Below are 13,350 nucleotides of genomic sequence, written 5' to 3'. Positions count from 1 at the left end.
GTACTGATCATAAGGATTCTAACAGCATGAGGAAAGATACAGAAACTATGAAGGAAATCAATAATGACATAGTAGATATCAAATATACATTGGAAGGAATAAACAGCAGAGTAGGGAAGCTAAGGATTGGACTAGCAAATTAGAAGGCAGGGTAGAAAAACATCACTCAATCAGAGAACCAAAAAGGAAAACAATTTAAAACAGGACAGTTTACGGGAGCTGTGGGATAACATGAAACGTAACAATATTCACGTCATAGGGGTGCCAGAAGAGGTCAAAAGGAAGAAGGGTTAGAGAACGTGCTTGAAGAAATAATAGCAGAAAACTTCCCTAACCTGGTGATGGAAAAAGTCACACACGTTCAGGAGGCACAGAGAGTCCCAAACAAGAAGAACCCAAAGAGGCCCACACAACGACACATCATAATTAAAATGCCAATAATTCAAGACAAAGAGATAATCTTAAAGGCAGCTAGAGAAAAGCAAGCTGTTTCCTACAAAGAAGCTCCCATAATGCTGTCAGCTGACTTCTTATCAGAAACTGTACAGGCCAGAAGGGAATGGCATGAAGTATTCAAGGTAATGCAAAACAAGGATCTGAAACCAAGACTACTCTATCCATCAAGGCTATCATTCAAAATAGATGGTGAAATAAAGAGCTTTGCAGACTACAAAAGGCAAGGGTGGGCATATGTGAGGACACTTTACAAAATAAAAGTCATGCCCAGTAAAAATAAATATCATTGTTCTGGACCACCCCAGTTCAATTTAACCAAAATCTCTGTGGTTGAATCCAATCATTAATGTTTTTTAGAAGAAGCTCCCCAGATGACTCTAATGTGCAGGCAGGGCTGAGAACCACTGATCTGTATACATGTTAGTCTGTGTTTGTTTTCTCTTGTATCCAAGCTTCAACTTGTGCTCCAGAGAAGCTAAGGCTGCCTGTTTGCTTTAGGATGATAGTATCACATGAGGAGCAGCGCCCCCTGGAGGCCAGAGTGATGAGGACAGTGACAGGGAGAGAGTCTCAGGTGGCTGTTCTTTTAGAGAAAGGAAATGGGTATGAGGTCAACTTCAGGTTTGCCCACTCTTCTATGGCCAATCTTGGGAGCTGAGAATTTCCTCCTAGTGGCCTCTACTACCCTGGGAGGGGTAGGGTTTGTCTGGTCAAGAGTTTCAGTAGGTTTCCTTCCAGCCTATCAGAGGTTTCCCTAATCCCTGGATTTCTCATTTAGCTTTGGGGCCCAAAAGACGTGGGTTTGAATCTTAGACGTGCCATTTATTTGACATGGGGAAGACATATAACTCTTCCAGTCTGCAGTTTTTTTCTCTGTGAAGTGGGGATAGGGGAATGCCTGTTGGTAAGTTGGATGATAGGATTTGAACCCAGCAAAGCCTGTATTCTTAGCTACAGGAAGTCATCGGCCCCCAAGTCTGATGACTCTGAAGCCAGGGTTCCTTCTGTCTTGTCAGTGCCACATGGGTTAGGATAGCACAGGCTGTGGGACACACTGTGAGCTTTGTGATTAATTAGAACAGGCTTCATTGAGTTGGAGCAAATAAAGGGAGAAGTGAAGAAGTCTCAGGATGCAGAGTTGGGTCCACTCCTTATCACTGCAGGGACTCTTGGGCCAGGGAGGGGCAGACAGGGTGCCCTACCTCATAGCACATGAACAGGCCAATGGGCTTGCTGGGCTTGATCCTGATGGCAAGGTTGCCTTCAGTGTTGGGCGGCAGGATGTTGCCCTTGTCGTCGATGATCTGGAACAAAAGGTCTGTGAATCCCACCCTGCAGGGCTCCCCAACACTCCTGTCCCACCCAAACACAGCCTGGTTCATTCATGTGACACCAGTGGGGGTCACTGGGGAGGGACCCTGTCAGAAAATAGAATAAGCCCATCAAGGCTTTGAAATCAGCACGTCACTCTGTCAGGTCAAGAGTTTCAGTGAGTTTCCCTACAGCCTATCACAATTTTCTGTAATCCCTGGATTTCTCATTTAGGCTTTGGGGCCCAAAAGACATGGGGTTGATCTTAGACCCGCCATTTATTTGACACGGGGGGGACACATGCCAAATGTGTCTTAGTATATGGATATTGCAAATGTGTCTTCAAGCTAGAAAACAGGGATCAGGAAAAGCTAAGAGCACCAGCTGGTGGACAGAGCTGCCAGTGCTCCTCACAGCTACTGTGTGCCAACTGCTGTGTGTGAGGCCTCTGGCTGGCACTGGGAGCTGCATTCATGTCCACAATACTGAAACCCCAGGAAATCAGAGGGAAAATAGGAGGAGAGGAGGAAGGACAGCTCAGGCAGGGGGCACGGCTGCTTCTGCAGCCTGGTGTCACACAAAGGTCCAATCCCAGCTGAGCCCTCAGTGCTCCATGACCATGCCCTTAGGACCAAACCTGGGTGTCGAAGGGTGGGACGGTTTTCCCCATCGAGTTGGGCTTGACCTGCATTCCCCGGGCAGTGCCACAAGAAATTCCCTGTGCACAGAAGAAAGAGAATGCCAGTTGTCAAAGGGCCCAGACTGATCGCAAAGCAGCAAGAATCATACACAGCATCCCTGCTCCCAGATGTCATTTGACGCTGCTCACGGAGCCTGTGGGGGAGCTCGAAGGCCTGGACTGTAGGCTCAAGGCATTGACCCAGCTCTTCAGCAGACATTCACTGCGCCTGACGGTGCTGGGCCAGTGCTGGCTGCCGGGGCTACAGGGTCCGGTGCGGGAGGCCAAGAAAGGAGCAAAGGGCTGGGCTCTGGGCTGAGGGCATGTGTTGTGGGTAGTGGAGTTCCCAGTGCATGCCTGGCATGTGCCCATTTGGCAGGGGAAGGTCATGAGCCCATTTGACAAACACTTACTCGGGATTGTTAAACAGCGATAGGAATCCCGCCTCAGCCGCTTCTCGGGGCTGTGTTGAAATCACTGAGGCTGTCCCTTCTGCTCCCACTGCCCCGTCAGCATTTGGCCTCCTGATGAACCTATGCCCCCTTCACGGTTCCCTGAAATGCCTTCTTTCTAATGCTAAGCGCTTTACAGTCAGACTGACCAGGGTGTGACTCTTGACAAGTTAATGCCCCTGGATCTCCTCTGTCAAAGGGGCATGACCCAGCGCTCCCTTCTCAGAGAGCCTGCGAGTGCTGGAAGCTGCACGGTGCCCACACACACCAAGTGACTTCAACTGGCTACTGGTCAGCCAGCGTCACCCAGGCCCCATGAGAAGTCAGCTGGGAGATTCTCCTTCTGTCGTATTTTCCCCACATTTCTATTGTCACTGACAGGGCCTTATACTGATTTTTGCGTGTCTGTTTTCCTCAGTAGATAACAAGCACCTGGGCGTAGAGACAGCCCCATTCGGCTCCGGAGACCTGACATCTGGGAGACCACCTCCCGACATCCGGTGGGGACAGCAGTGTGGGCACTGTGGACACCTGCAGGGCTGGGCCCCACACCGCAGCTTTACACCTTTCCTTTCATTCTCCTCCTCACCATACACAAGATTCTGCTTCCCATTTTGGAGACAGGGAAGTTGAGCTTCTGGAAGGTTCTGTGGTATGCCTATAGTCTTGAAGCCTGTCACTGGCAATGCTGAGACAACTGAGGCCTGAGCTCCTAGGAGAGGACGGTCGTCCTCTGCCAGGCTGTTGCTCACACATCAGGCACATGGGGACATCCACAGATGAGGGAGCAGGTTTGAAGGTCTTTGAGATTAAAGCGCCACTCAGGGAAAAGGAGTATCCTGTTGTTTCAAATAGTCAGTGCAAAGGGACAGGGTTATGGGTGTAGTGTGTGGTTGTCTTTGTCCAAAAATGAACTGGGAGCCATGCAAGAACAGGCCTAGAATCTTAACATTTCTCAGGCCTGGAAGCAGACCACTTAACTGATTAAAATAAGAATTTTTTTTTTTTTTGGGGGGGGGGGGGAAGTCAGACAAATATGTGAATTAGGACTAAAACAGCCATTTACAGGTCCTGAGGTGGCAGTCAGCTCCGACAGGATGATGGGAGGCTGGGGAAGTGGCTCTGTCACCATCAGAGGTGGACTGAGAATGTGCTGGAAGAGAGGCGGCTCCTCATAGGATGACGGATGAAGTCCCTGACGTTCCAGGCAGGCACCTGCTCTCATGCTGTGCCCCCTGCCTGCTCGGAGACACCCTTTGCATCAGAGTGTGTGTGTGTGTGTGTGTGTCTGTGTGTGTGTCTGTGTGTGATGTTTCTGCTCCCTCCTCTACTCCTGCTCAGGCCCCACAATCAAACCTGCGTGCCTACCTCATAAACACCCAGAAATGAACTTTTGGGGCCAGCTGCTGTCCGGCCTCTGGTTACTGCTCTAGGCAGGATGGTGACAGGGACAGGACTTGCTGGTGGGGCCTCTGTGTTGCAGGAGAGGGTCTCCATTTCCATAGTTCCTTCAGCTCCCTGATCACAGGGACATAGTTCTTACACCCTTTCCTAAATTTTTGTCCAATAGTTTTCAGCACACTGGTGTCCTGACAAGTCGATGAGCTGTGTGTGAATGGTCTTTCTGCAAACTGATTTAGAGCAAATTAGCCTAGAACTCTGAATCATCCCGTCTGCTGGCTGTGCACACAGTAGGGCCTTTGTACACAGTCCTGGCATGATTCAGGTCACCTGCTGGGCTCGGTGGCTGAGCACATCCTGGCTGGCCCAGAGGGGCCCGTCCACCTACCGTTTCTGACTGTCCGTAGAGCTGGTGGAGCATAAGGCCCGTCTGCTGTTTCCACTTCTCTTGCTCCTCGGGAAGCAGGGCCTCCCCACCGGTAGCACAGTGCTCCAGGGTGGGGAACCTGAGGCTTAGGGGGAGACGAGGTATAAACAGACAGTCAGAGCAGGCCCTGGATGCTCCGACCCAGGCCCAGGAGTCAGGAGCTCATTCACCCTTCTGCTACCTCACTTTCATGCCTGCCTTCCGGGTGGATGTCACTCACTCCCCGTCAGTCCCTATTAGCTCTTCCACAGGTGTGTGTGTGATGAGGCTAATGGGTCAGTTAGGGATCAAATTAAATGTGGACGTTGAGACCTTGTGTAAGGGAAGCATTCTTGTGTGTGTGTATGTGTGTGTGTGTGTGTGTGCGCGTGTGAACCCTCACTCGAGGATATTTTTCCACTAATTTTTTAGAGAGTGTGGAAGGGATTGGGAGAGACAGAGAGAGAAAAACATCAATGTGGGAGAGACACATCGACTGGTTGCCTCCCACATGCACGGCGACAGGGGCCCAGCCTGCAAAAGAGGCATGTGCCTTTGACCGGAATCAAACCCGAGACTCCTCAGTCTGTGGGCCAACACTCTAACCACTGAGCTCAACCGGCCAGGGCGAGAGATGCTTTTGGAAACCACAAAGGGGTGAAGGCCAGAACTCCAAGGACATGCCAGGTTGGTAGTCGGACTGTGCTTCCTGCCTTCTGGGGAGAGGCGTTATGTGCCCCGAAGGGCCTTTGTGCTTCTGAGTGGGGAATGCAAGTTAGTGGTTGGGAATTAATTGCTCAGGACACAAGGAAGATTGGGCTGGGTGTTAGAAAAGAGGGCGGGGTCACAGGTAACAGTCCTGAGAGAAGGGATTTTGGAGAGAACAGAAGTCTGCTGTGATTGCGTAGTAGGTATATCATGTACTAGGCATGTCGTGTGCTGCAGATCCTCTCCTCCACTTTTCCCATGAAAATTTCCATAAATAATATAAAAACAATCACACAATCATGATGGAATCCCTGAAGGAAATGGGGAGAAGTGACTGAGGGCTGACTACCACTGGGCTCAGCAGGTCAGCTCTTGGGGATGACGGAGGTGACAGACATCTGGCTCACCTTCCCTGTGTTCCCTGTCACCCTCTCCTGGTACACACAGAGTCAGGAGTGGACAGGGGGGACGGTTTCGTTAAAAGTGTCTTCCTCATTCACCTGGAGCTTTCTCCGAAGCAGGTAAAATGAGCAGTCTCCAGTGGAGTCATTAGTTATACCCTGGTGGGACCTTTACTGGAATTGAACAAAGTTCATCATCTGAGGAATGTTGCAGAAAGTGGCTGCAGTAGGAGCTTTCAAATACAGATAGAGACAGAGTCCAGCCAGTTGGAGGCCTCATGAATAAAATCAAGTTGTAGTTCAGAGTTAGCTTCGTAAGGGTAGTTGCTGAACTCCTTGATATTTTAACTCTGTATCTAAAACTTGTTAGCTCTGACTTTTGAAGCAGCCATGCCCATTTAGAATCTCTAAAATATACATAAATGCCCATTTGGTTCAAAGACGAGATTTCAGTTTAGATAAAAATCAATCTACAAATACAGGGAAAAGCAAAAATAAAACTATAGCAAAATAAAACTATGCATCCATCAGACTGGCAAAAATGAAAAACTTTGACAAAAACAAATATTGCCAAAGATGTGGAACAATGGAAATTCTTCCTACCCTGCCAGTGGGAGCATAAATTGATTTGATACTTTGGAGAAACTGGTCGGAGGATACAGTGCCACATAGCAATTGTCTCCTGGAAAACCCTGCATAAATGAGTGGTTACGTGAACCAGGGCAAATGTGCAGGAATTCAATGCAGTATTAATCATCAATAGCCCTAAAATGAAAATTACCCAAATGTCCACTAATGGTAGAACTTATAAGGACAGGAAACAGGCCTCTCTTTTTGTCTGCTGTGGCCTTCCACAATTTATGAGAAACACCTGGTGATTAAATCCCAAGGTTGTTGGCCCCTTTGTTCAAACTGTGGGACAAGATCAGCTACTGTCAAGGCTCCACTCTTGTACCCCCTCCTCCTGCTCTTTTCCCGACTCGGGTAATTGGAAGCAAGGAACGTGTAGTTAGTAGGAAGTTCCCTCTCTGCCCCTCAAACAGGCCACCTTTGAACTCTTTGTAACTTCTGCTCTGAGCATGTTTAGAGGCCTGGGAAACATACTGACAAGACCCCTCCCTGGGACACCTGCGGGACTGTCTCCTGGAAAGTAAACAAACTGTAACTTTTCAAGACAACCTCTGTGGAATCTGATCAACTTCAAGACAACCTCCCTCCCTTCCTTGTTGCTTAGCAACAGCCACTGCTTAAAAGAGAAGGCCACCCTTTGTTCCCTGCCCCATATTGGCTAGCAATACACTGGCCCTTCCTCCCTTGGAAAGTAAAATAAACTTCCTCTCTGCATCTCTTCTTTTAGTTGTGAATTCTTTCATAGCCTGCGTCACCAGCCAAACCTAATGGAACTGATAAAAAATGTGGACTTTTCATAAAATAGGATATTATACAGCAATAAAAATTAGCAACAGCAATGTAATGCAACATGGACACATCTTAGAAATATAACATTGAAAGAGAAGCCAGATATTACAGAATAAAATATTATTACAAGGCTCAAAACAAGTAAAATAGAATGATTTGTTTCAGGATATTTCCTTAGGATGTAAACGACAAGAGAACATAAAGAAATGAGAAAAAAAGAGAAATGAACACCATAAAAGTCAAGATAGTGGGTTCCTTTTGGGGAGATGGAGAGGTATGAGTGGGTCACTTGGGGGCTGGCTATGTTCTCTTTTTGTGACTTGAACGAGTGGTTACATAGGTGTTTAAGTTTCAACAATTTCTTAATCTGCAAATTTATGTCTTTCGTGTTTTTCTGTATGTTTGTTATTTCACAATAAAAATGTTTAAAAAAGGAAAAACCCCACAATGATGCAAGGGTCACTGAGTGTTCCATTTGGATCTCTGAGCCTTGCTTAATAAATCAATTAGACTGGCTGATAATTATCACTACCTACAGTTCACACAGACACACACTCACACACTACCCTCAAAGAACCAGAATTAAAACAGTGAGACTGCTACTGTCGATGGCTAGTTATTGAAAGAAAGAGAGCAAGGGGAGTCAGACATTGTTGAGCACGGTCAGCTGGGGAGCAGAGGCCTGTTTGCTTCACCAGGAAGCTACAGCTTCACACCCCAAGAAATTGCAGCATGGTCCCTCCAAGGGGATCAACACCCCTCCGTCCCCCCACCCCCGGTTGCTGATTGCATGTGTTGGAAGGCGGAGCAGGGGGAGATCAGGACATGCACAATAAAGTCAAAATGGTGCATGGTGGGGGTCCTGGACCATAAAGGCCTGTCAGTCTCACCTGGGAAAAAGATGGTTGGCTTAGGGGGTAGCCCCTGAAATCTTTGGAAGTTAATTGGTTGTTTTGAAAAAGCTACTAGTTAAAACCCCACAAGAACAAAATGCTCTCTCTCGCTCTCTCTCTCCTCCCCCCCCTTCAGGACCCCACTCAACCCATTTGTTCCTGTTCTTTCCTGCCTGGAGCACACAACCATGCAGGTCTAGTGGCCACTTGGGAACCAAGCAAGACTGCACAGGCCCAGAGGATTATGAAGCAGAAACTCTGGGCATTGGCCTTTCCGTTGGCCTTATTGAAGATGAGATTGGACTTTTTCCGTGGCAGGATGGAGAGAGATGGGACATTGGGAAGCCAGAAGGAGAACTCTTTTGATATTATATAACAAATAAACCACATGGCCACATCATAATCTCCCGTGTGTGATTCCTTGGAATTCTGTCCTCGCAATTCTGTGGAAGAGCCTCTTTCCCACCAACACCACCACCCCAGTGAATCAGACTCCTTAAAATCCTACCCAAAGATTGTTATTACAATCAGCTACTCTACCATACCTGGTGAAATTCTGATGCAGAATCATTCGATACACGGAGGGTGCAGCAATGCATTGGGTGATGGGGTATTTGGAGAGTGTCTACAAAGTGAGGAGAGAAAAGTTTTATTTTTATCGTTAAATTAAAAATATTGACCACTTAGCATTTTAATTCTGATCGTCCCTCTAGGAGAGCCCATTTATTCATTTGTTAATTCTTCCCATATACATATATTGAATGTGAATGTGATTTTGGACTGAAGGAGTAGAGTTGATGAAAAGTGAGAGACTGATAATACAGAAGAAAAGGTGCAATGGATTAGAGATGAGTAGAGAGGGGCTCCAACAGAAGAGCCTGGAGAAGACCTGGACCCACAGCTAGGCGGCGTGGGGCTTGGACTTTGAGAGGTGGAAGGCAGGTCTGCAGCAAGAAAGCAAGGGTGTGGCAAGTGGACACACAAACAGCTTTTTCAGGTGCAGAGAAGTAATTTGAAGGGGTTTATGCAGGCAACTTCAGCTGTCACCATGACGTACACAGCTGCTAGCAATTACTGAGTGTTTTTAGGTGCAGGCCTCAGGGCTAAGCACTTTACACACTTTGCCTGTATCATCTCAATATTCCCAACAAGTGTATGAGGTAGTAACTATTAAACTCCCATCTTACAGTTGAGAAGACTGAGGTTCAGAGAGGTAAGTAGACCACTAATAAATGGTAAATGTGTGAAAAGAAACTAGAACCATCACATTCCAAGGGCTCTATTTTTAAACATTTCATTAAATTCATATCCCCCGCCCCCAAATACCAGCTACCTGGCCCTAGAGGAGCCCTGAGACCTGAGCCTGTTCTGGTTGCTTTAATTTCTCAAAATGTATATTCCTGGTGATTCTGATACAAGGACTGATTCAGCACCTCACATTTTGAGGAACCCAGAACCCAAGTTATATTATACTAATGGGCCTCTTTGCCATATAAACAATTTCTCAGCAAGGTCCAGCTTTTAAGCTTGAAACAGGAGTTTCTTCTAAGAGTTTGTTGATACTAAAAGGTTAGTCTTCTTACCTGTACAATGATCTTAGGATCAAACTGGGACAGGTAATGGATGAAGACTGTAGACCCTGCTGTCCATGGTTCAAACAGGGCCCCCACGGCAGCCACAATCCAGCCTGGATCTGACAGGCACCAGAGGACATCACTCATCTTCAGCTGCAGTAATTTCCTGCTAACTCCAAAATACAGTGGCCTCAGCTTTGTAACCACGGGAAGATGGGATCAAGGGCTGGGGAATCTGGTCCTCAGATAGAGACCCGCCTTTCTCACTCTCAGTTGCTGTGGTTTCGGTGGGGCTCCAGACTCACTCCCACCCCAGGTCCTAAAGGTAGGTCAAATCCTATTTCCTGGTCACGTGCCACTTCTGGTTCAACCATAATGAGGCTTAAGGCTGGGGATACTGGGATGAAGCCTGTGCCTGGTATAGTCTTGGGCAATGCTGGCAGCCACTGGGATAATAAGGGCTGGGCCTTTCTGAGAACAGCCTCAAAACCTAACAGAAATAGCTGGTGGGTGGAGAGAAGAAAATGTCTGGAGTGTTTTTCCCCCCTCCTTTGACTGCTCCTGAGGGGCCTCTGTGTGCGTAACTCCTTGAGGAAACTCAACTCCCCCATGAGCAGGCTCCTGCTCTGAGGAGCTTTTCTATGAGCAGAGGGACCTGGAGAGGCAGCCACCCCCTCATCCCCTCTGTCTTGGGGCTATGGCACTCCCACAAGACATTAATGGCTAGGGGCCTCTGTTTTGAGCTTCTGACCCAACTTCCCACTCAACATCCTTCTGGGATGTCTCTCAGGCACCTCAAGCCCCAAGCACCCTAATCTCTCCTGTCTTCCTGGACTAAGAATTCTCCAGTGTTCTCTGTGAGTCAGGGTCATTCTGTTCAAACCTGGGAGTCCACCTTGCCTCCCCCACCTTCCTGTCTCCCATCCAGCCAGCACTCACTGCCCATTCTGTCTCCTAAAACCTCAAACTTGTTAAATTCCTTCATGCCCCAGCACCTTGTCCAAGCCACCACCATCTGGCACCTAAATTATCCTAAGACCCTCTAGCTGGTGTTTTTAAAACTTTTTCCCCCAACCCATTCTTCATCCTGCAGCCACAGTGATCTTTTCAAAACACAAATCTGATCAGGTCTCTCCCTTGCTAACAACCTTTCAATACCTCTCATGGTTTTCCCAATAAGCTCCAATCCCTACCCCACAGTCCACCCGACCCCAGGCGATCTGGGCCCCGCTCACTTTCCCAGCTCCTCTGCCTTTCACTCCCTGACACCCTGAGCAGCAGCTCTTCTCAATCTCTGTAGTTCTATGGATGCTACTTTTCATATGTTTGTGCCTTTGCTTGTTTCTTCTGACTACACAGAAAGCCCTCCCCTTCCTTCCACCCCAATTCCTCCAGGGTTTTGCTGATCAAGATCATCGTTAGCACAGGTACCCAGTGTCCACAAGACACCCTCCTGCCCCCTGGTCTGGTAATAAGGTGGAAAATATATAGAACTTGGTCTGGTCTAAATATTGCTAGTTGGGGAGGAGGGAGTGGGAGGGAGAAGATGCTTGGTTTAAATTTGATTAAATGATTAGCCCAAGGCCATGGCTTCAGCCTCTACAATTATTCATTTTAGGTTAAAGGCAGTGGCTTGGCTCCAGGTATTTACTTCCCCTAACAGTTCTTGATTGTGAAACTCCAAGTTTGACTGGCTGATAATGACAGAGAGAAGAGGACTTGTCACCTCTGGTCACATAGCTAGAACATTCTGTCTTCCTCCCACCAAACCCTGGAACCAGTGCAACAACACAAGGCTTGTCATTGTGCAGCTTGTACAATGCCTGCTGCCTCCACCTGTGTTTCCTCCACAGCTGTGAAGGCGCTCAGGCAGGACCCCCTTTGTCATTGGGAGGCTTCTGTCCACAAACGCTTAGGAGTCCAGGCTTTTGCCTCTCAGCCCCTGGGTGGTCTGAGCCGACGAGAGCAGAAGGGAGAAGCAGGAAGGACTCGGTTATACCTGGAGCACCTTTCCCAACGCACACACCCCTAGCCCCAGATGGTGACCCAGCCTCTAAGTTGGTGCCCTCTTTCCTACCATGAAGGGAAGGAGGAGCGTAGGGAGAGTCCATGGCTGTGTTTTGCCATCTTGGGGAAGCCGGAAGTCCCACTGGTAAAGAAGATGACCATTGGGTCCGTGGTCTTCGACTTAATACAGGTGTGGTCTGGGGATGCTGATCTAGAAAGGGATTCAGTAGAAAGGGAGAGAAGTCAAGTCTCCTGGCTCAGGGTAAGCAAAGGAAACATCATGAGGCTCGAGGTCAGAAAATTGGTTTGCTTGTTTGTATTGAGTTTAGGGAGAGAGGAAGGGGGGGAGAGAGAGAGAGAGAGAGAGAAACATCGATTTCTTGTTCCACTAACTTATGCATCATTGGTTGATTCTTGTATGTGCCCTGACCCCACAACCTGGGCGTATGGGAACCACACTACTCTAGGCAACTGAGCTACGGGCCAGGGCAGAAAACTGGCGTTTTGCAACACTGGTTCTCTGGCGCATCAAACGGAGTTTATGGGGGCCTTGGAGAAGACGACTGACATCCCTTCATTTAAAACATGGGGAAAACACAGCTGATTAATTTTTTTGTTAACAAATATTGAACTAGAACTTACTGTTTCAGAAAATGGTCTGAATGATTTATCAATAAGAACTCACTCGATGGAGAAACAAGATGGCGGCGCAGGTAACAGCTGCCCCCGCCGCCTCCCGCAACCACATCAAAATTACAACTAAAATACAGAACCACCAGCACTCAGAGCTCCTGAGATCTGGCTGCACAGAAGCCCCACAACCAGGGAGCTGAAGAAGCACCGAGACCTGGAGGAGGGGCGGAGATGCGAGCGGGTCCGGGCTGAATGGCGGAGAAGTGGCCGCGGGCCCACCCCCGGTGCCCCGGGTTAAACCCGAGAGGGAATCTCCGGGCAGAGGTTTCCCGGAGGAGTGAGGGGCCCCAGCCCCACAGCAGGCCCCAGCCCAGGGCTCCAGGGCCCGGAAGAGACGCCCCCACAACTCCGGGCCCTGAAACCAGCGGGGGCTGTGGCTGAAGGTCGCGGAGGCCGCGGGAGCCCCAGCAGCTCCTCTAAAGGGCCCGGCACGGACTCACTCGGACGCTCCCTCTGAGCCCAGCGCCGGGCAGCAGCCTGAGAGGACCCGGGACACTCGGGGAGGAACTAACCTGCCTGAGATCCGGGCGAGAGGCGGAGGGCGGCTTCCTCCCACGCAGAGGGACTGGCGGAGGCCATGGCTCCTTCGGGGAGTCCTCCCCGCACAGCCGGCAGGCAGGCGCCATATTTGAGTCGCCAGCACCTGACTCTCACCTTTGGCCTTGCCCGGTGATTCCCGGAGGCCCCGCCCCTCCCCACCTGCAGCTCATCCAGGCCATTTCCAGGGGCTTTTCTGTGCAAGTGGCCTCTCCAGCCTCATGCTTAGGACATTCCTGAAGTCTCTCAAACAAGCAGCAGGTGCCCCATAAAGCCTGATAAGCGGCCCCAGGCCTGGCACTAGCTGCAGCCTGCATTGGCTCATAGCTGGGCCTCTCCTGGACACCGCCAAGCCCAGCACAAGGAGCAGCCAACTACGGTTTGCTGAGTAGTTCATGCTGGGTAGCCCTGGG

At 49.2% G+C, this 13,350-nt stretch overlaps 1 protein-coding gene across 5 annotated transcripts in view; it reads right to left on the bottom strand.

Annotated features, from left to right (window-relative positions):
* LOC308555131 (acyl-coenzyme A synthetase ACSM1, mitochondrial-like) overlaps positions 1–13,350 on the bottom strand; it is a 42,905-nt gene that overhangs the window by 11,659 nt on the left and 17,896 nt on the right. For 3 of the 5 annotated variants that reach the window (XM_081133004.1, XM_081133003.1, XM_081133002.1), the window contains exons 5-10: positions 11,778–11,918; positions 9,710–9,869; positions 8,672–8,751; positions 4,688–4,811; positions 2,405–2,485; positions 1,659–1,760 (exon numbers count right to left, since the gene is read on the bottom strand). In XM_081133004.1, the coding sequence (XP_080989130.1) occupies positions 1,659–1,760; positions 2,405–2,485; positions 4,688–4,811; positions 8,672–8,751; positions 9,710–9,869; positions 11,778–11,918 (688 nt within the window). The remainder of the gene's footprint in view (positions 1–1,658; positions 1,761–2,404; positions 2,486–4,687; positions 4,812–8,671; positions 8,752–9,709; positions 9,870–11,777; positions 11,919–13,350) is intronic. The other 2 variants (XM_081133005.1, XM_081133006.1) reach the window with 2 other exon arrangements.

This window comes from Miniopterus schreibersii (assembly GCF_964146895.1).
Source record: "Miniopterus schreibersii genome assembly, chromosome: 3".
Taxonomy (NCBI): Eukaryota; Metazoa; Chordata; class Mammalia; order Chiroptera; family Miniopteridae; genus Miniopterus; species Miniopterus schreibersii.
Note: the sequence above shows the minus strand (reverse complement) of the source record. Positions and strands in the feature narration are given on the sequence as shown.